Genomic DNA, 24022 nt, shown 5'->3' with positions numbered 1-24022 from the left:
AACCTATGTGATTTAAGATGCTCAGTCTCTTTTTCAGAATAGTACTTCAGGATTGTGTCCCACCCTTTCCAAACTGGACTTGTGTTCCCAGAGTGCATACCATTATAAAAGCTATTTAGATGGCTAACTCCCACTAATTTGAGTTACATGCTCCTCTATTTTTATACAGGTGGTGCAGTAGAAAACTGGTAAGCTGAAATGATGGACAGACAGACACATGCAGAGAAATAGCAGAACAGAAAACTTTCTTCTTCTCCTCCGTTCTTATACCAATTAAATTTGTTTCTATCTTTGCTTGGAGCACACTTGAAGCAGAATTTGTTTCTCCAAACCTCTCCAGCACTTAACAGAACCAAACCAAACTTGTCAGTGTAACACCTGAATGCTGCCAGTCTTTTATATGTAAGTTCTTAGCTTTTCAAAGACAAAGACACAGGGATGCACTTTAGTCTTGTAAACAGCATGAAGTTACACATGGCAAATAACTTACCCCTGCAAAGCCCAGACTGAGACACCTTTGGATTGCAGTCAGTCCTCTTCAGTCTATTAAAAAACCAGCAGTATGTGCCTTCACACACACATGGCCCAGTCAGGATTCCTACTCCGGTTGGTACTTGAAAATAACCCATCCCAGGCATTACTGTATTTGCAATACCTCTACTACATCCCTCCAGAACATAAATGTTCCTTTCTTAAGGAAGAGGCTAAAATCAAAGGTGAATAAATTTACTACGGGTTGATTCCTCTAGTTCTTCATTCACTTTGAGGCTGAAGAGACAACAGACAAATTTGGGACTACTTCTGTGTTTGGACTGCTGATCAAATGTGAATTGCTACCGAACTTTGAAGCCAATTAGGATTTTAATATATCTTCTCTCATGTAAAGGTTATGTCTGTATTGCAATCACGGTATCTCAAGTAGATGTTCTGGGCTGGGTTCAGAGCACTTAGAACTCGTACTGTGAACAGTGTGACTCGGGTAGCATGGAGATTGGTTTTGGCCTGCCGCCCAAATGTTTACTTAGTATCTGGGGAAGCCTTTGTGGCCTATGCTGGGTTCCCTGCTCCACTGCCAAGAGCAGCTGAGCCAGGCAGCTAGCTGGGGTTTAAATCCCTGGCTTCCACAGTGCAGGCATGTGCTTCAGCACTTGTGCAGCCAAGGCAGAGCATACAACCACTTTGTGCTGCTAGGCCACACGACTACCAAAGTCTTCACACTGTGGTTGCCACTCTCCCCTTCCACCTGAGCTGGTGCTTTGTGAGGCAGCACCTATGTTGTGTATGTGACATGTTTTCCATGTGTTAGCAAACACCTTCAGTAACTAGACCTGCTTGTGAACCTCAGTTGCCAGCTCACACCAATCTTCCCCCTCCCTCCTGGCCTTGGCGCTGGTGGAAAGTGCCTGAGCCCAAAGGGAACTAATTCCCTTGTGCTGGGCAGCTGGCAGTTCATCCCACTGTGCAGTGCCAGGGCAGCCTGAAGGAGCCAGGGAAATGCAGAGCTGTCCCTGTACACCTACCTACATGGAACAAAAGTTATAAAGGATGTAAGCTATATTTAAATGAGTTGTCACTCTTCTTCCATTCTCTGTACGCATTTCATCCTGCATCTCTTTCCATTAGGATCGATTCTTGTAGAGAGAGGCTTTTAAGACAATAGTGCAAAAAGCTCCCACAAGGATTCAGGTAATATACTTCCCAATCACATGGCAGACAGGTGGAAAACATGAAAGCAAAACAGTCAATAGCTGCTTGCTATCTCACCCCCTCGGAACTGCAAGAATTTCTTCAGGAACTGTGAATTACTCCCCTATTGTTCTTGCTACATTATTATTTTGAAGTGGTTCATGCCTGTGTTACTTGGTTGCCTGCTTTGTTTGCCTTATCAGTTTGCTGGGTGATGTATAATTAACAGAGCCCTGTTTTACCACCTCACTCACAGATCCCTTCAGATAACACACCAAGTGTGATAGCAAAAAGAAACACAATATAAATCTCAAGCGCTGCAGCTTCCTTGTGCATTTACTGAGTCTCTCCCTTCTGGGATACGTGTCTCTCATCAGAAACGGCTCTGTGCTCCAAAAAGCCAGTATTTCTTTCCTGGTGATGTCCATGAGCATGAACATAGGAAAGCACTGACTCTGATAGCAGGTGAGGCTGGACAAGCCTCTCCAAGCGCTCAGCATCCACACTTCCCGACAAAACCTCTCAGGAAGTACTTAGCCTGTGGAGATACACCTAAAGATGGTGATCCCAGATTTGAGCTAGACAATACATTTCTAAGTGCTGGGCTAGATACTATACTCAACAACTGTCTGCCACTGAGAACAAACTCTGCATCCCCTCTCCCGTGCACACTCTGCCTTCGCTCTTTCAGCCCCAGGCAGTGCTACTGACTGCATCAGCAATCTGGATACCTTTCTCCTTTCACCTCTTCTCTAGAGTCTCAATCTGTGTGACGCACTTGGTGCCACCCCTGTTGTCGCTTTTTAACATGTTTTCTCTTTGTCTGTCATTGAATTCTGTCTGTCATTGAATCCTGTCCAGGCTTTTCTCATGTCTTGACAACAGCATTTCTTCTTTAAGAAGCCATTTTGACCTTTTCTGTTTCCTTCCAAATTCCACTGTGTGAATACTTCTCTAGCTCACCACTCCAATCATGCCTTTTTCTTCTCCCCCTATTTAAGGTCTCCTCACTACATTGAATAAAAGCAAATTTTATTCACTTTCAGGATCTTCCAGAGGCTATCATTCTCTCATACACTATTTATGTCTTCTCCCGCCTTCAATAAGCCTGTCATGCCACCTTTCATCAAACACAAGACACATTTTCAAACATCTTTTGTTCTTTAGTCTGTGCTGTATCTCAAAGATGTGGACGTCCAGTAAGTTATCTCACTGACCTTTTTCAAATCTTGCCCCTCAAACCTTCTTTGCCTTCACACAGAAGTGAAACTTGGCTGCCTTGGTAAGCTATGGATGCGTAGGTAGGCACTGATGTTCCCCATAAGCTGCTCTGTCTCCCTGTGTTTATCTTACCCACCTCTCTGAGGGAGAACTAAAGGCAAACCATGTTCCTCATTGCAGTTCCTTCCTTCCAGTGCAGGAAGATGATGGGTTAGGTTTCAGATCCTTTCCACATTGTCAGTGGAGCAGAAATTTGGTCACAGGTGTTAGTTTGGGCACTTAAGATTAGCTCTTGGTGGCTGAGGGAAGATGAGCCTGTCAGCTTAATGGCTGAAGGAACTTAAAGAGACACCAAGCTGAAAGATACTGTCTGAAAAGGGAAGGAAACCTTCACATAAGGGTTCTTATCTGTTCTTATTTGGCTTGGGGAGGCATTAGGAAGGACAGTAGAGAAGTAGGTCTTCAAGTCTTGTTCCTCTTCCTTTCTCCAGACATAAGGTAACAGTGCAGCCCACAGCAAAAGGATTAGTCTTTTTCAGATAGTTGCCTTGCAGAAGGAGGGTACTAATAAGGTATCCAGGCAATACTGGTATCACTTCAAGCTCAAAATGAGGGACAATGTTAACAGGGCACCCCAGCATTACAGTCAGAGGTTAAAAGACACTTTTTCCGCTAAGGTATCACACTGCTCTTCCTCAAACAAGCAGTAACAAATAAGAAAGACCTATTCTTCACACAAGGCTTGCATTGATTTACCAAAATCAGTTTTGAAGTCAAGTCAGTTCAGCAGGTAGGAAATCCCAAGTGAATGCACTTAACTTAGTGCACAGACATCAGTTTTGCTCATCTGAGTTACTGAAATAGACTAAATCAATACAAGGCACTTTTAAATGGATTTAGAAGAACATTGATGCAGGGTTTGTTTCAATTTAACAAGTCATGTTAAGGAGCAATTTTAGTTAAATCCAAGTAAGGCTTCTTTGTTGGCTATCCTTAAACACTAGATTATGACTCTAATTGCCCACATAAGAAAGCACAGAGGAAAGAAACCCTTGTATCTCCGAGCAGGCTACCCTCAGGTTCTGCATCAGATCCCACAGAGGATGGATGTGAAACTGGCTATCGGCACCTTGCATCACCAACATCTGTTGCTGGGTCAACGAAACAACTGTCATGCAATGCCAAAGCATGTCAACACCAGTCACATTCTAATGCCAAGAGAGAGACAGTGACCTCCTCAAGTGACTTCTGGGATGCTGCAAACAACACAGCTTCCTTCTTCAGGGCTGTGCCTGTACTGAGCCAGAAGCAGCAAGGCAGCTTTCTCATACTGCTCATGGAAAGACCTTAGCTTTGGTTTGGATACCACCAATAGACAAAACAGAGTTTTGAAATGGCCCTGCAGCCATTAAGGTTATCAGAGACAGGACATCATTTCCATGTCTCATAGTTTCTTTCCTAGGACTGGAACCGTAAGGTAACCTGTCACAACCCATCTCCATGCAGACAAACTCTATCTCTTCCCAAAACACACTAAAATAATGGAGGGCATCTAGCTCCAGAGAAGGATGCAAGAAAGAAGAAGAGATATTAAATGTGGATGTTAGAGGATATATGCACAGGAAGCTGGTGTCCCATTTGTCCCTCCTGCTGTGACAAGCAAGCAGTAATCTGCCCCACTCCAATACAGTGTGATGGAAGGTCCCTTGAGCAGAGAAGCACAGCGGCAGCACTGCCACTTCTTCCTCAGAAACAAAGCAGTACAGCTGGATAGGCCACTGACAAAACAGTGATTGCAATTACATGTTTTTTTTCTATTTATACCAGAGGCTAAATTAACAGATTCAATTTACACCCAGCCACTGCTACCAACCTGAAGGGCAAATGGAGCAGAATGAGGTCAGCAGAAGTCATAGCTCATTCAACCCATCAGCATAGTCAAATTTGCTCAGCAGTTTTGATTATTCTTCCAAATTTCAAGGCTGGTTTCTGGTGGGAAGGGTTTTTAGACAGGAAGGAATAAAAGGCTAAAATTAAAGCCACATTAAGATATTAATAAATCTCCCAACTAGCAAAACTATTCTCTTTATTTGGGAAGGTGAATGTCTCTGAATATTAAATCAAAACCATCCAGCTCTGAACATCTAAAAGTCTTGTTCCTGGATGAAGTGGGGGCTGTAGTGAGATTTACCAAGCTTACACAGGGCTGACTGTACAGCCCATGGAATTAAGCTGCTACTGTCACAGTCATTACAATATCCCTCTCAAATCTTCTTCTTACATACACGGAGGAGGATGCTGCCCTTGCAACCTTACCCTACACATATTTTAGCTTGGTGCTTCCTTTTAAGACATTAAGTCTCACTTAAAGATCAGCACTGTCTTTATCAGCGGAGCCTCTGAGTCCAGCCATTGCTAAAGCATTTTACCTGTCACCTTCACCTGACAGCAGCACTACAACACACACCTGGAACTGGCCTGTAGCAGCACTTAAGTGTGGCCACTGGAAGCACAGCTATCACAAGTAACAATTAACAGAGGCAAAGAAAACCATAGCCATGTAGCCACAAGGGAATCATTTCAGAACTCCTATATACCCTGCGTAGGCAAAGAAAAGAACACAAAGACAAGACTCAAGTCCTGCTCTGCCCAGTTCATTACGTACTCTGAGAGCTTCCAAGCAATGATACCTCCCACCTTCAGCTGCCTTTGCTGCTTCCCTGACACAGCCTCCAAGGTGGGGCTCAGGCATCCATGCTGAAAGCACGAGACCAAGCTGCTGCCTACACTGCCATGGTACTGAGAGCTAAACCCATCTGGGGGCAGCTCTAGGTAGTGGAGCTGTTACATTGAATCATAGAATCCTAGAATGGTTTGTGTTGGAAGGGACCTTAAAGCTCATCCAGTTCCAACCCCTGCCACAGGCAGGGACACCTTCCACTGGAGCAGGGTGCTCCAAGCCCCTGTGTCCAACCTGGCCTTGAACACTGCCAGGGATGGGGCAGCCACAGCTTCTCTGGGCACCCTGTGCCAGCGCCTCAGCACCCTCACAGGGAAGAGCTTCTGCCTAAGAGCTCACCTCAGTCTCCCCTCTGGCAGGTTAAAGCCATTCCCCTTGGCCTGCAGGCACTTGTAAAAACTCTCTCTCGAGCTTTATTACTGGCCCCCTTTAGGCATTGGGAGACTGTTGTAAGGTCACCCCTGAACCTTTTATTTTCCAGGCTGAACAAGCCCAACTCTCAGCCTGTCTTCTAACTGAAGAGAAGCATACAACCCCTAGTAAAGAACTAAACAAACAGTGGTTTGCTCTGTAAGAAGAGACCAGTGTGTTTCCATCCTGGGGGAAAGAAACAAATAAAACTTCCAGAGTGTAGTTACCACCATCTCTAAACAAACTGCTATTCCTGCTCATTACTAGTGAGGCTGGCAGAGAGCACCAATGCTGTGGAGACACCAGATTCTGGATGCCCTGCCAGTGCTGGTCACTGTCCAACTCCCCCAAAACACAGGTTGTACATATCAATCCAACATGAAGCAAAGTACCGTATCAATCCCTGATGGTGTCTTCCTCAGCCTTTTCTTACACAGCTGAGGTCACATCCAGCTGTGTCCACCACCAACGAGCTCTCCCTTCAACCACATACAGGACAGGGCACTTTGCCTTTATCCTCCCTGTATTTGTCTTATCCTTTTTTAGAACACCGCTTTTTATTATTAGGAATGGTTGTCCCTCTTCTGCATTACATTTTTTATTAGTATGGATCTTTAACTGGCTGGGCTTTGTAAAGAATTCGAGTATTAGGTTAGATAATCATTAATATATCATGGAAATAAAACACCATAGATGAGAAACCCACCTGCTACGTAGGCTGCACATCCACTTTGCTTCTTATACAAAACCAGTAATGATTAAAGAGTAGGCTGTGGACTGGGCCCTCAAGCCTGGTCATGACTGAGTTCATTCCCCAGAGATCACCACAAAGTTTGTCACTAATTCAGGTGCACTATTTCAATGCAGCTTTGGCTTAAAAATAAAAGGAACCAGCATGCTTTTATAGAAGAAATTACAGCAACAGTAAACCAAGGGCACCACTCCAAGATACAGCATGCTTCTGCATTTAATTCTGCACTCCAGAACCAGAGACACACAGCGAGCCTGGAGTTCATCATACTGCTTCAAAACAAGCAGAGGTGCACAGAAGTTAGGGCTGTGGATCCAATATAACCCTCAGAAGTGATTGCTGCCTGCCCTGGGGACACTCACAGTAGTCTGAAGCTAGGGACTGGGTTAAGCATGGCAGCAAGCAGCTCCCCAGAAAAGACAGGTAGCTCATGTCAAACCACACTGACAGACCTACATCACAACCAGAGCTGAGCTGATTCATTTGCAATTTGCTCTGTGTATGTGTTTGCATTGAACACACTCTTACAACAAAGGAAGTATCTTATGACTGATACTGGGATGAAGTATGGGCAGTAAACAACTTCTAAATCCTTTTAAAGGTTTTCAAACTCTTTAATTTCCCAGGCCAGGTAAACAAGCCAAGAGCAGACACTTCAGTGAGCTGAACTCAGATGGAAACCAAAATTCAGTCTAGACCAGATTCAATTATTATTGTTCAATTAATAAGAATTAGTTTGATTTGTTTGGTTGAACATGTGAGGTCAGTTATAGAAGAAATCCCCCAAAGCTGTTAAACATCCCAAATTAAGTATCTGTTTAATATAGGTGTTAAATATTCTATCATTTTCACTTTCAAATGAAAGATGGTGCCTTACAATTGCAGCACTTTCCCCCTTGTTTTTCAAACTCCTTCCTCCTTTTTTTTTACATGCTGTAATGTTACAGTAGTTCTCAGAAGCTCTGCTACTAGCTCTAACTGATGCCTACATACAAGAGATTGGAGCAGGTGAGCTTCATTCACACTGTCTGGGCAAGAAAATCTTGAACCTCTGCAGGTAAGCTCAGTCTCGTACCTGTGCCCTAGAGCCATTCTTAAAGCTGACTGACTCTACAGCCCTATAATGGAACCAGCTCCCAGAGCTTGCACAGCCTTCAGCATCGATCTGAGTGCGTGCACAGCTGATCAGTTAAAAACCAACACAACCCCCTGCCCCCCCCCAACGCCACAATCTTCTCCCTCCAGCACAGCAGACAGAGATGTCTTTGATGCTGCCCTTCCTTCTGTGCCCCCACGCAGGAGTAGCTGCTGTTTCAACCCAAAGCACGTGGCTATGCTATTTCTGACGGGCAGAAGCAGAAGCCAACTCCTCGGGGAGCTCCAGCGTGAGCATGGCGATTGTACAGCAACTGGACAGATGGATGTGCTCTCGCTTCTAAGCCTTAAAGAAATGAAAGCACATCTATGAAAGTTTCACCAAGGGGAAAATATAAAGCAGAAAAAAAGGCAAGGCAAAGGGGTTTCAGAGAAGACAGCCCCTTGAGCGATTTCCAAACATCAAAGGCCTCTAGCGTGTTCTCCTCATCTGATACCTTTGTTCCCCCACTCTATGCCTGCAGGCACGTTCTAGCAATGCTCAAAAGGATCCTGCAGCACATGGACAGCTCTGTGTCCACACGCATTACCTGCCTCCAGCACCGATTACCTCACGCTGTCACTTCAGACCAATCAAAGCTCCTTTTCCATGGTGTGAAGCTGGGTGGGACCAACCCGGGAGTCTCGAGTCCCAGAGAACTCCAGCAGGCCTGTATCAGAGTATCAGACACGCTCCTGCCCAGCCTGTCTGCTGGTATGGATCAGGTGAGTGCTTCTGCTGCACCATTAGGTTGACTGGTGCATACCTGGGTGTTTCCCACTTCCCTCCTTTGTTCACACGGTGATTTCTCTTCTTCTACAGTCTCCATTTATCTTCCGATGTTCCCCTCAAGGTTAGCTTAACCTCTGCATCTGCCTCCACGGCTTTTCTCAGTGTGTACAGCGCACACTTACAATCCCAGCACACCCAGCTGCATGGAACTGCTGCCCTTGAACACGTCCCTGCCACCATGTGCACTCCTATGGGCAGGGCATAGGTAGAAAACAAGGCAGGCCACAAAGGGTCTCTGGAGACAACTGTAACTGTTAGTCCTTTTTACTTCACCCAGTCACGTAAGGAAAGCTCCTGACGGTAAAATCCTTGTTTCCCATTTGGGATCAACTGTTGTTAACTGTGTGCAAATTCAGAAGCAGTGCTTATGTGGGTGAGCTAACAAGAGTTTTCCTCAGCCTGGAAATTACAGGCAGGACCTGTCAGCATAGCACTGCAGATGGGTTCAATCTGTTAGAACTTGTTCTTTCATAAACTAACACACCACACATGCTCATAACAGCAGCATGTCCCTTTCACATCTCAATATACAAAGCTTGTGTGCTCAAATCCAGATTCAGATCAACTCTTAAAGAACTTCTGCTCACTCCTCGGCCTGCACTGCTGCACATCTGGAGGCTGCTGCAGACCTGTTCAGGTTAGAACAACCCCACAATGGTTTTGTTGAGCCTAGTCCCAGTGCTGGTCAGGCTGAGATAAAGCAGCCTGGGATGGAGCTGGCCAAGCAGAAGAAGGGAGCCTCTGTCAGCCTGCAGGCAGCCAAGGCTACGTGACACTTGCCCCTGTGCTGAGTGTTTGGGATGGCTTCTCTGCCTCCTCAGTCTGTAGGGGCTTTCCTGGAGCTAGATGTAGTAAATGAAACAGTCTGGGGTTCACTGCCTCTCCAATCTCTTCATACAGGGTTTCTAGGGAATTTCTCTTTGTAGCAAATTACATGAAAATGAGCAGGCATGAAAATACCCTAGGAACAGCAATTATTCCTACCACATAAACCTAGGGGTCTGATCCAACCTTCTTTGAACTCAGTGGAACTTTTGTGTTCACAATAAATAGTTCCCCAGACCCCAGCTCCTTATTCCTATAAGTCAGCAAGAAAATCTAAAAGAGGGAGCTCACTCCTGGATTTGGGTCTGTAAGTATAAGCTAAACTTGCACACATACACTGCAAAGCCACTGCAATACCTTTGCTGAGTTTTAAGTAAAGCCACTAAACTTGATACCAGATCTTCACAGTTTCATGCCATTTTGAGCCCTAGATGTCAGCAGCCCCACACTGCCAGAGCCTGGTCCCTCTGCCCCCATCAGTGCTCACAGCTCACATCACTGCTGTGGGTGGGCAGAGAGCACCCACCACCTGTGAAGCAGCTGAAGAAAGCATCGTGCTCAGTAGCCTGCCTGTTCCTAGGGAGTGCTGATAGGTTACATTCCCCGTGTAACACAAGACTCTAATTATCTTACAAAAGCACCTAATTCCTTGTCAGCTGTAGCCTGTCAGAAGGAAATAAGAAAATCAATAAATTCAGAGGACTGTAGAGAAAAGAGGGGGAAAAGGAAAGAAAAAACCACATTGAAATGAACACTTTTTTCACTCATCAAAATTGAAGATGATTACTACTGGAGTATCAAGCCTACTACCTAGTCAAGACCAGAACTTGGCCTGGGCTGTATAACCCAACTCTGTTTCTTTTCCAAGCAGGTGGGGAGCTGGGTTATATTTTTCCAGCAGTGCTGTTGCTATGAACTGTGCCATTTCTTCCTGACTGGAATGTTGATTGCATTTTACTTATAGTATAGCTCAACACAGATCTGTCTGCCAAAGTTGGATGTTTTGAAATGCCACCCATTCCTGACCTGTGTGATTGAAATGGAAGGATTACTGTGTTCAGATGTTTAAGCATATGGCTAGAGAAATCCCTGTGCTGCTAAAGCTCTCGAATCACTGAAGTCAGGCAAAGCTACTCGCTCCATTACTGGAAGGCTTCAGTATTACTGGATTTATCTTGATTGCCCGAATTTCTAAAGAGCTAAAGGGTGTTTCACACCTCCAGAACATGGAGGATTTTGTACTTCATAATTGAAAAATGTACAGATAGAGAGAACTACTGCAGAGAGGCAGAAAGCAGAAACTGCCAAGAATGAATGGCATTATTATTTTACATGCCATTATCAGGTGACACTGGTAACATAAGTGGATGTATTTTATAATGACATTTAAACTAACATTTGTCACTGTTAAAAGCTGAATTCCACATCACACCAGATCCTCTAATTAAAGTAGGCAAGCATTATTGGCTTTGTTGTAGAAGTAGTGATTCACAACAGAAAGCAGGAGAGGCATAGGTTTCCACAGGGCTATGAAGGGTTTCCTATATCTACTCTAAATGCCAGTGCTTCCTCCCAGTCCACTACCCTTTTTTACCCAGCAGCCACACAACTATGACCCTGAAAGCCCAGAACAACGTGCTTCTGTTTGTAGAGCGCACAGTTAGGAGTGATCTGCTGTGTCCACCTTGCTGGGTTATTTAGCCTAAGCACAGTACCCAAGTGGTGCAGTTAACACTGTTTCTAATGCAAGCTAGACTTGATGCTAGCTCTAGGATCCCTGCACAGAGCTCAGCTGCGTGGTGTAAACATGCCCTGAGTCAGCTGTCATTAGCTGGTATCAATCCTGACAGAGAACCCTGAACACAACATCTGTAAAGGGCTAAAGTGGGAGTTAGGCACTAGTTAACTTATAAATTAAAGCATGAATTAAATTATCCACTGAAGAAAGTAAAGGGCAATTTAAATTTCAGTTCATTATGAAGTCATAGCAAGGAAGCCAATTTACACCAGCTAAGGATTTGGCTTAGTTTTTCCTCCCTGTGATTTTAAGCCCTATTCTGTTGCAGGAGAGGATGTGCAACATGAAGTCATCCTGCTGCATGACACTGGAGACTTACATCAAGCATTCTACATAGTACTTTCAATAAACTGTTTCAGACCTTTTGCAATCCACTATATATATTGCGTAGTTTATGTGAAAATACTGGGGGGCAGGGGGACATCAGCCAACAATTTAATGTGGGATCCTTTGAATTTACAGTTAAAGACATTTATTAGTATGAACAGCTTTTTTGTTTAATTCCTTGCCATCATCATTCCAAACAAGGCTGCACATTTCTAACACTAGAGACAGAACTGAAAATAGTAAAATGCTCTGAAATTAGGAAAACTGAGTGTAAACTGTTGATCACTAAGTTGCAAAGAATTGTAGACATTAGTTATATCATTTAACATGACAAAAGCATATCCAAATCTTTCAGAGAGACTGGGTAAAATTCTTACTGCGATGTAAAAACCAATGTCCCGCTCTTGTTACTGAACATAATAAACTCATAGTATTAATCTCACTGGGCTCAAAAATCAGTATTAATTTCTGGCTGCATACAATATACCTATTTGCCCTATTTGCCTTGAAAACACCTGTGAGCAACTTTCTGCTAGCTGGAGGCAGCTGCTCCTCAGGTTGCAGTTCCCTTATCTGGGATTCCACTGGGCCAAGTCTGCAGAGGTAAGCTGAGGAGTGCCTGGCAGCATTCCCAGGCACTGATGCCAACTGGCAGAGAGCAGCCTGAATCCACGCTAGTAACTGTCCCCGTGCTCAGCACAGGGTGGCTGTATACCAGCTGCCAGCAGAGATCAGCCTCTGGACTCTTCTGGCTGTCAAATCACGCCTGTGAATGTCCAAGGGTTGCAGTAGCTGGAATAGGGCAATACTGTTTTCCAGGACATAGTCTCACTGTACTGGGGGAGAGGACACAGCCATGCTCATTTCATTTATGAGCATGGAGGCAGCCACAGGCTTGACTTTTCTCTCATAGAGATGAGGTGAGCAAGGGGAACCATGGCACTGTGCCCCTGAGGTCTATGCCACCATGCGGACAAGCCCTCCTTTCCCAGGGGAAGCACAGCCATACTGGCGATATTCCTTTGTTTTCCTCTACCCAATGGCCAGCCAGCAAAGCTGTGCTGGGATACAAATGCCCCTATGGCCAGTGCAGCTCTGAGGATACAGGAAAAGGAGCACTCCTGGGTAGTTACAGAGCTCCTGCAGCTTCCTCTCCAGGGCAGACAACAGCAGCAGCCCTGCACGCAGAGGGGACCGGGGGATGCTTTACAGAAATCTCTCATTCCTGCATGTATCCTAGCAACACCTCTCTGAGGTTAGAGATGCGATGCACCTGTTGCATAGGAAGCCTGAGGCAAGTTACATATTGCTTTCTTCCCAGCTAGTCCCACTAGTATAAAGCCACAGCAATAAAGCAACATGCCACAATGGGCACAGGCCGGCCTCCTCTGCTTAGGCTGGGTGCCACACACAGGTATTCACAGCCCTGTCAACACATCAGCAATGGGCATGCAGGCCAAGGAAAGGTCCTGCTGACACAAGCTGAGGGCTTTGTGATCAAGGCAATAAAAAGGGGGTATCCTTAATCTCTGCTTAATTTGCAGTCATGCAGTGCTGAAAGAGCTTAGGTCCTGAGCAGGTATCTAAATAAGATCTCCAAAAGGGTTGTAAGTCCAAAATGTGCACAGTGAACAAACCTGAAAGAAGATTCAACCCCTCCTATGCCCTCCCTTTCAACTTCATTGAGCTGCAATATAATTACGGGGAGTGATACACCACCACAAAAACCCAAAACAAGAGACTGGCTGAGAGGTTGAAATGGTTGTCACCTTTTCCATACAAGATGATGTCCTTCTCCCATCACCCCTTAAGAGATTTTATTTCCTCAAGGGGAGAAAGGATATTGAAAATGTTCCAGAAATTATCACAGAATTTAAAAATTCTGTTTTACAGAAGAATTAAAAACAATTGAATCACAATTCTAAAAAATAAAACACAAGACAAACATCTGTAGGAGGGGAAACGGGCAATGGATCACTGTTTACACCCAGTGAAAATAGTCCTTTTTCTTTCATTCTCCTCCCCATCAAATTTGATTTCTTTACTTTGGCTATCACTGAACAAATCTCTCCAGCTACAATATTAATTTGTGACTTGAACCTCATTTTATCTTAATTTACCATTTATCTGCATTCCTGCAAAACAAGCAAATAAGAAACTATGGTTTTTTTCGGTTTTTTTGCTGTGCTACTGAACTAATCACTGCTGGGTCAATTTTACTCTAATATAGTAAAGGAATTCAAGGATTGCCCTGGCACACACAAGGGGAGCCTCTGTCCTCAAGGCCCATAGGGAAGATGAGGTTATCACTGCTCAGTCAAAGATACATCACTTGCTGTAGATCTCTCTTATTCATCTCACTCAGAGGAAAATATGGGATACTTCATAAGTGGTTTTGGCACTTGTGAGTTATCCCTCTTTCCTCACTCATGAAGATAAATGCCATAACGAAATGCAGCCATCAGGTATTCTCTGTATTTGGAGTACTCAAAGTGTGAACAACAATTATACCTTTTCATTGGATAAGTTAAGGTTGACTGCCTGGCTACCTGGGGAAGACAGGAATGATTTGCACTAGCTCACAGGCAATGAAAGGAAGAAGGTGGCATACCTTCTCTCTCAGCAGTTATTCTGCTAAACCCAGGCTGAACAATACGTTCAGTATGTCAAACCTGCCTTTTCACTTTAAGGCTACTTGGCAGCTGAATCTGCAAGCTGAGATAAGTCCAGCTGAGATGGCAGCAGCCACTTCATTAGCTCAATGTCTGCTTGGTTTTGATGCTTTTGTGACACCATTAACTGCATTTCTCTAACAAGGGAGAAAAGTAGCTTTTTCAGGTGAGATTTATTGCAAGTGTCACGAGTTTTAGGACATGGTCCTAGCCTGCATTACACAAACAAAAACTCCCCTTCAGCTTGACAGACATCAGGAGTGAGAACTGAATCATGTTTCCTGTGTGAGATAAAAGTTACTGCCTTCATAGCTGTCACTTCTTTTTATAGTGTATGGGAGGAAATTCAAGCATTCAAAGTTACATTTAAATATGAAAACATGACAGACATATCTGGCAATAAAACACAGCTGGAAACAACACAGTGTAAATAATGCAATGGTACTGCACAGGAGGCCAGAACCCTGTCTCTGGCTACATCTGAGGATAACCTGCAGGTGACAGCAGCTTCCTCATTTATTTATCAGAGGGAGTAGAGTTTGTATTTGTATCCTGCGCAGTACTGGGCAGAAATACCCTCAGGAACCCATCGTCCAGCACTGCACAAATAAGAACAGAACTTCCCAAACATCTGTGAACAAGACAAAAGCCCTAGAAAGACACAAGGCAAGAATTATTCATATTTTACTCAAGTGCAAGACATGCACCATTTGGCATCCACCTCCTGAAATCTACAGTGGACTTGAAGGATGCAGACTCACAGGGCTGCTTCATCTTAAATTTAATAACAAACCACTGGTTGTGTCTGACGTAAATATGGAACAGTTGGTAGACACAGGATAGGTTCAGACACAGCTGATTTATCACAGCCGCACCACGCACAAGATCACCAACTCCCACGTCCACCAGTTATTTTTACGCAGCTACTAATGCTATGTGTAAGGAAAATAAGTATTAGTATGCTCCAGGGAGAGCATCTGCAACAAGAAGCAGGTTGGGGGTTAAAATAGCCAGGTGCATCCTAACCAGTATACAAAATGGTCAAAGAACAGCTGCTGATGAGACTCAGGAGGCACTGCACACGCTATCTAGAAAATATTAAGAGTATTTTGAAGCACACACTGGCTCATTTTCAGCACCCAGAAGCTATTTTAAGTGCTCAGTGGAGACAACCTAGTGTTATTAGGGCAATTCTCTTCGATGAGACAACAATACATTTGGAGCCAAATAATCCCATCAGAGGCGTTTGTAAACACCTAAATCAGATGAAGTGGATGTGATGATCTTATGTTGGGGAAGATTCAGCAGCTGAGCCAAGGCAGGTTTTCTTATGACACTTGGAAAGAAAGTCAAGCTATTTGCTGGGCAGTTTTGGCACCATGCCTATCACGTAAAAGCAGCCTCCAGAGGGAATCTCTGGAGTATGAGGAACTGCCTAGCTGTCGCAATGAGAAAAACCTTGAACAAAAGACTGCAAAATAAGGTTTTTTACCTTACTGAGCAGCAAAGCCATAGCTAAAGAGCACTGAGAGTACAACCCTTGCCTTCTGGCAAAACAACAGCCTTAGACCCAAGAGAAAAGGGTTCCAGTTTTTCTCTGGCCTTGGCTTCACATCACCTCTCTGTCTCAGCGTCACCCAGTCTAGTGACCTTTACAAAGCATTTTGAGACCCACAGTCAAGAAAAAGTATGTGAAGAGAGATAATACTACTACTACCTGACGTTGGGTGATATGGTTTAGTGTGAGGTGTCCCTGCCCATGGCAGGGGTGTTGGAACTAGACCATCTTAAGGTCCTTTCCAACCCTAACTATTCTATGATTCTATAGTTCCATATTATGTGAAGGCATAGACAGTCACAATGAACACCCTAAATCAGAAAGATGGGAAGAAATATAGAAACAGAAGAGGAGGAAATTGGCTTATGAGAGTGACAGAGAGGAGTAGATAGCAGGGATTTTGAGACCTTGAAAATCACTCTGATATCAGCATGATGGTCTCATTAAAGAAAGTTGTTAAAAGCATGACTAGAAAAGCAAGCATGATCACAAAGAGTCAGCCAAAACTGTTTTAGTTTGTAAAGTGTTTCAAGCCTCCTTTCCCCTCCTCTTTTTGCAAGCTTTGTGGCACAGCCTGGTGAGGGAACTGGAAGCACTTGTGTGCTGCTCTGAACATTGCAACACAAAAAAAGCAAAGGGTGAAGGGTGCCTAAATATAGTTCAGAAGGCTCCCACCTCTTTGTACTCTGGTTCAAACACCACATCCAGCTCAGGTCACTGACTTTGAGTCAGCTTTTAGCCACTAGCAGAAGTAAGGCTATTCCACAATCACCAAAGCTTAGGGTTGAAACTATTGTACCTGAAGAAGAAGCTAGTATAAAGAAAATACTTTCAGTGAACTCCCTAAAAAGAGTTTGCAAATGTCTGCACTTTATTAAGTTACAGTCCAGCGATATTCAGCCAATTTTTAATGACCCTAACCACTGACTGCAGATTCCCAGCTGTGAGAAATGAAATGCTGATCTATCCCACATCATGATCCAGCCCTGAGTTTGCAGATGAACAACAACCCATGAACTTGGCTTACATTTCTGTCTCGAGAAAAAGAAGCACTTTCCCCACATATATAATGCACTATTTTTGCTCAGAAAAGGAGTTTTTGACCATGCTCTTCCTGTCCCCACTCACCCTCCAGTGCAGCCTCAAAGGGGACACAGACAGCAGCAAGAGAAGAGGCAGAGGGGATACTAAAGCTAAGCTAGCTTGGCAGAAAACATGTAACCTGAAGCAGCACACGTGCAATAACCAAGGATCACAAGGAAACCAACATGCTTATGATATCAAAACTAAGGAAAAAACTCATCTACTCTTTCAACAACTATTTCTGTTTCAAATACACAGCTTGGCATGACTTCCATACACAGCCTTTGATCAGCATTGCAAAAAGTACAGTTGTGAACCAAAATAAGAATGAAGTACCAACAAACCTCTCGAGCAACCAACAGCTGCCAGCCCCTCATGGTGCAGAATGCAAGAGACTGAGGGGCAAACATTCAACAAGCTCATTTGGGTTCCGGCAACTAATCCATCACATTTGCAAGTTTCACTTACCCGTCAAGTTCTTCAGTCCAAGTTCCCTGAGTCCAAAGTTACCATCCTTTCTGTAGTTGAGAAATATTGCCAAGGCATAGCGCTCTTCATAGAGTTTGGTCCCACGAATGATGCGCAGGTTCTCCAGAGGCAAGTATTCAAACTGATTCAAAGCCACCAAAACGTAGCCCGTGACTTCTCGGATAGACTGAAATACAAGAATGAAACAAGCACATTAGAAATGGTCCATTCTGAACTGTTTTGATTTCCTCATTCAGTGGATGGTTTAGTATGATATGCTGGTACCCAATGAAAGAAAAAGAACACACAAAAACCCAGAAAACTTTGGAAAACAGATTCTGTTTCAGCTTATTGATTTTAAGCACCTTCTTCTTTTTCAATGTAACTGAGTTTTTAGAGATACTTGTTTGAAAAGTAGAAAATAAAGGGATTCCTTGCAGTTTTCTTAAACTCTAGCAAAAATTCACAGTAAAGCATTAAAGCTGCATGAAAGGATGACTTTGCACAACTCAAAGCAGAGCGCAGGTTAAGGGCCCCTACAGTACATGAGCAGAATCAAGTGGGGCAATGGCACAGTTCAGGTAAGACTGTATGCAAGTAACTCTCTGTTGCACTGGGTATTTAAGGGTGAGACAGAAGGGACACAACATGGGGTAAGAGACACCTCTGGAAAAGCTCATCACTGAACAGGAATGGATGGTAAACATGGGGAATAGGTTTGGAATAGTAAGTAAAGACAAGGCACATATGTACTAACAGACACTTTTGTACTTCTAAATGAAATCAATCACTGAACATTTGCAAAGATTCAACTCCTGTTTTCCTTTGAACTGCTGGAACCATACATGCTATACATCCCAGACTTTGATCAAAACCACTATCAAAACCTTCAATAAAATGACTGGTGCATCTTTGGGTTGTCTGAAATCTTTGTTTGCTTTAGACAAACTATTCAGCCACCCTCCTGACTGACTGCCTGGATTGTAAAGGGGAAAAACCACCCCCAAATCCAAAAACTAGAGATTTTTTCAAAGTACAAAAGATTAACAGAACTAAGAGGGGTTTAGAAAGAAAAGAAAAGTTAATTTTAAAGAATATAAATAAATGGCCAAGAAATCTGCAAACACCTTTCAACATCCACATAGAGCCTCACCATCCTCAACAGGACTTCATACAGGCTGAGGAGTGCTCCTGCTGCCAGCAACAGATCTTCCATGTTGGAAAGAGTGTCTCAAATACAGTTTTCAAGCCTGACCTAACTGTGAGTCTGCAACAGCCTGCAACCACTGTGTACACACGTGTACCTACGTATAGCAGGCAGAAATTGATGTAACTTGTGTGCTTACTTGGATGCATGTGCTTTTCTCTTCCCTTTGGCAACATCAATACATAAAACAATAGACAGAAAGAGAAATTCTGCTTAGAGTAATGGGCACTGACTACAGGTAACATGACGGGCACTCCAGTGAATATCGTAATAAACAGGAGAACATGAGCAGGCATTGAATTCAATGTGTTGTATATGTATCATTGCTAAAGAGAAGCAACATTGATTTGCAGCACAAAGGAGAAGCTTCTGCCTTGCTGGTGCAGAGCAGTTGCCATGATTTCATGTGTTAATGTGCAAGTGCCTTTTAATGAGGTTTATAGAAGTTCATCAGATTATTAACAAGTGTGGCAGTATGTATAAGGAAGGGTTTATATGCCACAAACTCTACCCACGACTTGTCCTTCTGAAGTCAAACATCTGCACTCAGCTGAAGCTGCTGAAAAAACTTTGGAGCTATTTCAAGACTTGCTTGGCATCTAAGCAGAGCACAGGACTTTGATGAGAACCCAGCTAGGCTGAGAAGTATGGTTCAGTAGCTCAATATTAACTGTATACCCTGGGACACTGATTCCACTATAATTAGAAGCTTTCCAGCACTTTCATGGTAGTTCTTTGCTTTCAGATCTTTCATCTTAGCCAGTTTAGTCAGGAATTTGGTTTTCATTGTACACAAAAATTTCCTTAGGCTGCTTTTTGCAACCTCTCTTTGGAACTAAGGAACTATTAAAACTGTATTCATGGATTCAATCTCTCCACTGGTATTCTAGGGACACTGTGATTGCTCTAATGAATTTAAAGGGATGTTTAGCTTGGAATTGAATTGAAAAAAAAAACAGCCCTAAAAGCAGTTCCAAAACTGCATCTGACCAAGTCTTCCCTGCCAATTTTTGTCACTTATAAAGCACATTTTCTATTTTTAGGGTATGTCTCATTTACTCCTGAATGGCAAGTCCACCTGAAACAGCCCTAATTCAGTATGGCACATACACACAGTCAGCAGCAAATCTTCATTCCAAAGTTTAAAAAGAGGAGAAAAGGACAAAGTCTTCTTGCTGATAATTGTGAACTACTCCTGAAGCCCTGTACTTTGGTTCGTTGGTCTGTCAGACTGCAATGACAAATGATGGCAAGCATTTTAACAAGCAAGAGGGTCCTTTCCAGTCCCGTGGCTTTCATTGTATCACAAGGCCTATTTATTTACTGGAAAAACTGCCACATTAATCCTCATAACAAAGAGTTATGAAAATAAACCAAAGGGTTTCTGATTTACTAGAACACAGCAGCTTGACTGACCCAGTCTAGAGGTATCTTACATTAATTTGGGGTTAATTTTTCATTCAACTATGACTGAAAAAGGCAGAGGATTCACATGTTTTTACAGGATGATGTGTTTTCTGACTGGTCCAGCCTGAAAAATCATACTGGGAGCCCAGCAGGCAGCTCAGGCTTTGGCCGCTCCTGGCCAGCACTGTCACTTTACCAGTCACTGCAAGTTTTGACATGATGCTTACTGAACATGGACACCTGCCCACTTGGAGCTCACTCCAAGCCCTGCTGGAGTCACTGCAAAGACGCCTCTTGGCTCCCATGCAGACTCACAAATCCTCCCACCAGACGGGATCAGCCAGCTTGATCTCCTCCTCTGCAACTCACACCACGGTTAGGCATGATTTGAACCTCTCATCCTTTGAATACACAGCTTTCCTGTTCAGGTACCCTAAACTCGGGTATCCTAATACTCTATTTGAGCTGCTTTTGCTACAGCATTAATCTGCGTTCCCCCAAAGAGGTGGAGTGACTCATAGCAGCGGCAGTTTGAGTGTCACCTTCTAGTTTGATTCTCCTTCTAAGGCTGGAGGTCCTTCAAAACTACATTTCTCATGAGTCCCTCAGGAAAATAAATAGCATTTTGTTCCCAAAACCTATAACTGGAATAGGCAACAGACTTAAACCTAAAAGCTTCTGATGTGGCAAACCAAATGAACTCTGGCAACCTCTGTTCTGGATTGTTGACCACTGTTATACACCAGGACTCCTCCCAAACCCCATTACAGCATTATTTTGACTGAATTCCTGGCCAGGTTGATCTGCCTTTTCCTCATCACCTTTCCATCACCTGATAGCACTGCTGCTGCCTCAGCAAACACCTTTTGGCTCCCTGAAGCTGCTCATGTCCAGTAGCACGAATGAGCACACAGATTTCAACAATGAAAAACTGGAACTCACAGGCTCCTGTCGGGAAGGGACAATGGACACTGTTCCTCAAGCCCTCCAAGCACATGCCTAGCCATCCAAAAGCCGATGAGGAGACACCTCTGAGGATACAAGAGCCAAAGGTGTCTGCTCCTCTGACCAGGCCTGTTAGGTATCAGATCCTGAAGTAATAAAAGGCATGCTTCTGGCAGAAAACAAAAAGAGTGTATGTGTAAGGGAGTAAGTATTAATCCTTCACAGTTCTCAGTCCTCACGAGCTGCTTTAAAACCACACCAAGCCATAGGATTCAAGTCTGACATATTTACCAGTGCCCTTCACCTACATTTTTGGACAGAAGATGAGTACTCGTGCTCCACAGTTTGCTGTCGCTAAGGCTCAGCGCTGCCCTCCACCCCAAAAACAAGCACAGGACCCTCTAAACCAGTCTCCCAACAACCTCTACTCACCCAAACACAGACAATTTCTGGTTTTAAACCTAAAGCTGTGTTACCTTTGCTGACATGGACCCAGCCAAGGCCTCCGTGTTCCTCCAGGCGCTGCCCCGGTGCCTGCTGCCCCTCAGGGCACACAAAATGGCGGCCGCCGCTCCCCTCATCCACCTCAGCGGGCAGAGGAAGGGGCCTGACCTGACACCAGAACCAAAGGGCTCTTGTCAGAGGTTCTTTTCAGGTGGCAAACTGTAAGAACGAGCTCCAGACAACCCTTAATCACAGCTAGCATTGGCTGAGCACAGGTAAAGCATTTTAAGCTCACAACAGCAAAGTCAGAATTATGCTGTCAGCTGGGAGTAAAAGGCAAGATTGTTCCTTGCCATCTTCTATCATTCTTCTTCTCAAGTCAAACGAATCTGAGTGTAACGAAGCAAAAATAACAGCGAGAACTTCACCATTCTGCTCAGAACAGCAGATCAATGTGCGATTAAGGATGCTGATGTTTCTCATAAACATTACCAAGTCTTCTTAACATCTATCAGGGAAGGTTAGACTCTGGCTAAGTCACTGAAGGGAGCCATACTGGGGGGTTTATATCAGCTGCAGACACAGTACTCATCCAGTCGCTGACCCTGAGCTGGTAAAGCCCTTGCTGACCTCACCTGACCACATATGAGTCCTTGGCATGGGAGCTGGAGCAATAGCAGCCTGCTCCAGAGCCAGCTCATGGCCCTGGGACCCCTGAAAATTAATTGTCTTTTAGGTTATTTTTTCCCTTTTCCATAAAAGCTAAGTACATTTTAAGCCTGCTTTGATGTCACTTTGAAAGTGCCAATAAACACGAGCCAGAAGAGGATCGGCTGATGAATGAGTGTGTTTAATTCACGAACATTAAAGAATGCATATTCAGCATATTCACTTGAGAGACAAAGACAAAAAGCCTTTGCTTCTCCAGCACTTGTCTGCAATGACACAGAGGTGCTCTGGTTCCAGAGGGAAGCCAGGATGCTGCTCCTCAGGGAATCAAGAGAGGCAGCTACTTGGAAAAGTCTGGGGAGGCACAGGGGTTTCCATAAGGGAAGGAGTTCCTTCTCCTTCCACCACAAGGAAAGAAATAGAAAAGACAAAGAACTTAAAATTAGGTATACGTAGGGAACAGGCCAAGTGGACACTTTCCATCCCATCTGTTGCAAATACAGTAATGTCTATTTTCAGGGGATATCCATTTCAGGAGCAGCAGCAAAGCTCCTCACGCGGCTCAGCTGCCAGCAGACAAGAGACATCTCCTGACTCTGATCCGAGGAGCTGGGCTGACTCCAATGTGAACTGTGCGCTTTGTTGCATTACATTAAACCCTAAAAAGTCTAATTTCTAGTGGTACAAAGAGGAAGATGTTTCCTGTGTGCCTCATCCTTTTCTTCCTCACTCAGCAAAGGTTAACATCCTGCAGCAAAGCCGTGATGAGAATAAGGAATGTGAATAGTCACCATCACATCGTCTCCTTCAGAAGCTTCTCGTGCCTCAAGTTGACTTGAACAGAGCATTACACATTTTGCTTTGTGCTCAGTTAAAAGCCCACATTTTTATCTGGTTAGAACTGTGCAACATCCAACTGGACAAATTTCCTTCCTGTTATTATGACAAGGATAAAAAACCACAGCCAAGACAGCACTTGCTCAACTTTAAAGTTCTCAAAGCAATCACAACGCCCACCTTCACAAAATGCATCTGGGAATGTTTGTGAGTGTGCTGCTAACCTAACCCACCATCAATTCATTCTCATTATTTGTTCATACATTTTCAGCCATGCAATGCAATACATCTGTCATTGTCATAACTAAAACATTAGCGATTACTGAAGAGCCACAAAGTGGCCTCTAAGCAGCTACAGCACTTGCAATGCTAACTCTAAGGGAAATGTTAATACCCAAAATGTGGATATAGCAAGCCTACTGCAACTCATGGAGCTTGATGAGCTGTTCCATGCATTGCTCACTGATGGTTATGATCAACAGAGAAACTGAGATTTTCTAAGGAGTTCAGGAGATGTATCGATGGCATTCAGGCACACGGTTGTGGCCAGCTTCTCCCAAAGCCCCATCCATAACCATGAGAAATATGTAGTACAAACTGACATTTCTCATGTCTAAGAGGACAGTCCATTCAGAGACAACACCATAGCTAACATAAAGCATGCACATAAGGAATTTTTTCTGCAACAAGCTCCTGCCTTGTCTCCTTCCACACTGTGCACCCTTCAGTTACTTTAACACATGTGAAATTGAGATGTTAAGCCATTCAGAGCACCAGCATTTCTTCACATACACTGTACAAGCTGCAATAAAAACCCCTCAAGTTTAAGCACACTGATTAATATCAGAACATAGACTGAGAAACATTTCTCTGGTGCCTGATCTAGAAGCAGGCAGTGCATCGCAACTAGAGTTGTCTTGGGAGACACAGATAATTCATTGTCCAAAACACTGAAGTTGCAACTTAGATTCAGATTTGTTACCAAAAAGAAAGGAGGAACTTGTGGCAGTATTTCTTGCAGTCTGCTTTAAGATGTATTAAAGGCA

The 24022-nt window shown here is 43.9% G+C and overlaps 1 protein-coding gene across 1 annotated transcript in view; it reads right to left on the bottom strand.

Annotated features, from left to right (window-relative positions):
* Positions 1–24022, bottom strand: part of ERBB4 (erb-b2 receptor tyrosine kinase 4) — a 596557-nt gene that overhangs the window by 267911 nt on the left and 304624 nt on the right. The window contains exon 3 of the mRNA XM_034065367.1: positions 17468–17654. Within this exon, the coding sequence (XP_033921258.1) occupies positions 17468–17654 (187 nt within the window). The remainder of the gene's footprint in view (positions 1–17467; positions 17655–24022) is intronic.

Source organism: Melopsittacus undulatus, chromosome 8, assembly GCF_012275295.1.
Source record: "Melopsittacus undulatus isolate bMelUnd1 chromosome 8, bMelUnd1.mat.Z, whole genome shotgun sequence".
Classification (NCBI taxonomy): domain Eukaryota; kingdom Metazoa; phylum Chordata; class Aves; order Psittaciformes; family Psittaculidae; genus Melopsittacus; species Melopsittacus undulatus.
Note: the sequence above shows the minus strand (reverse complement) of the source record. Positions and strands in the feature narration are given on the sequence as shown.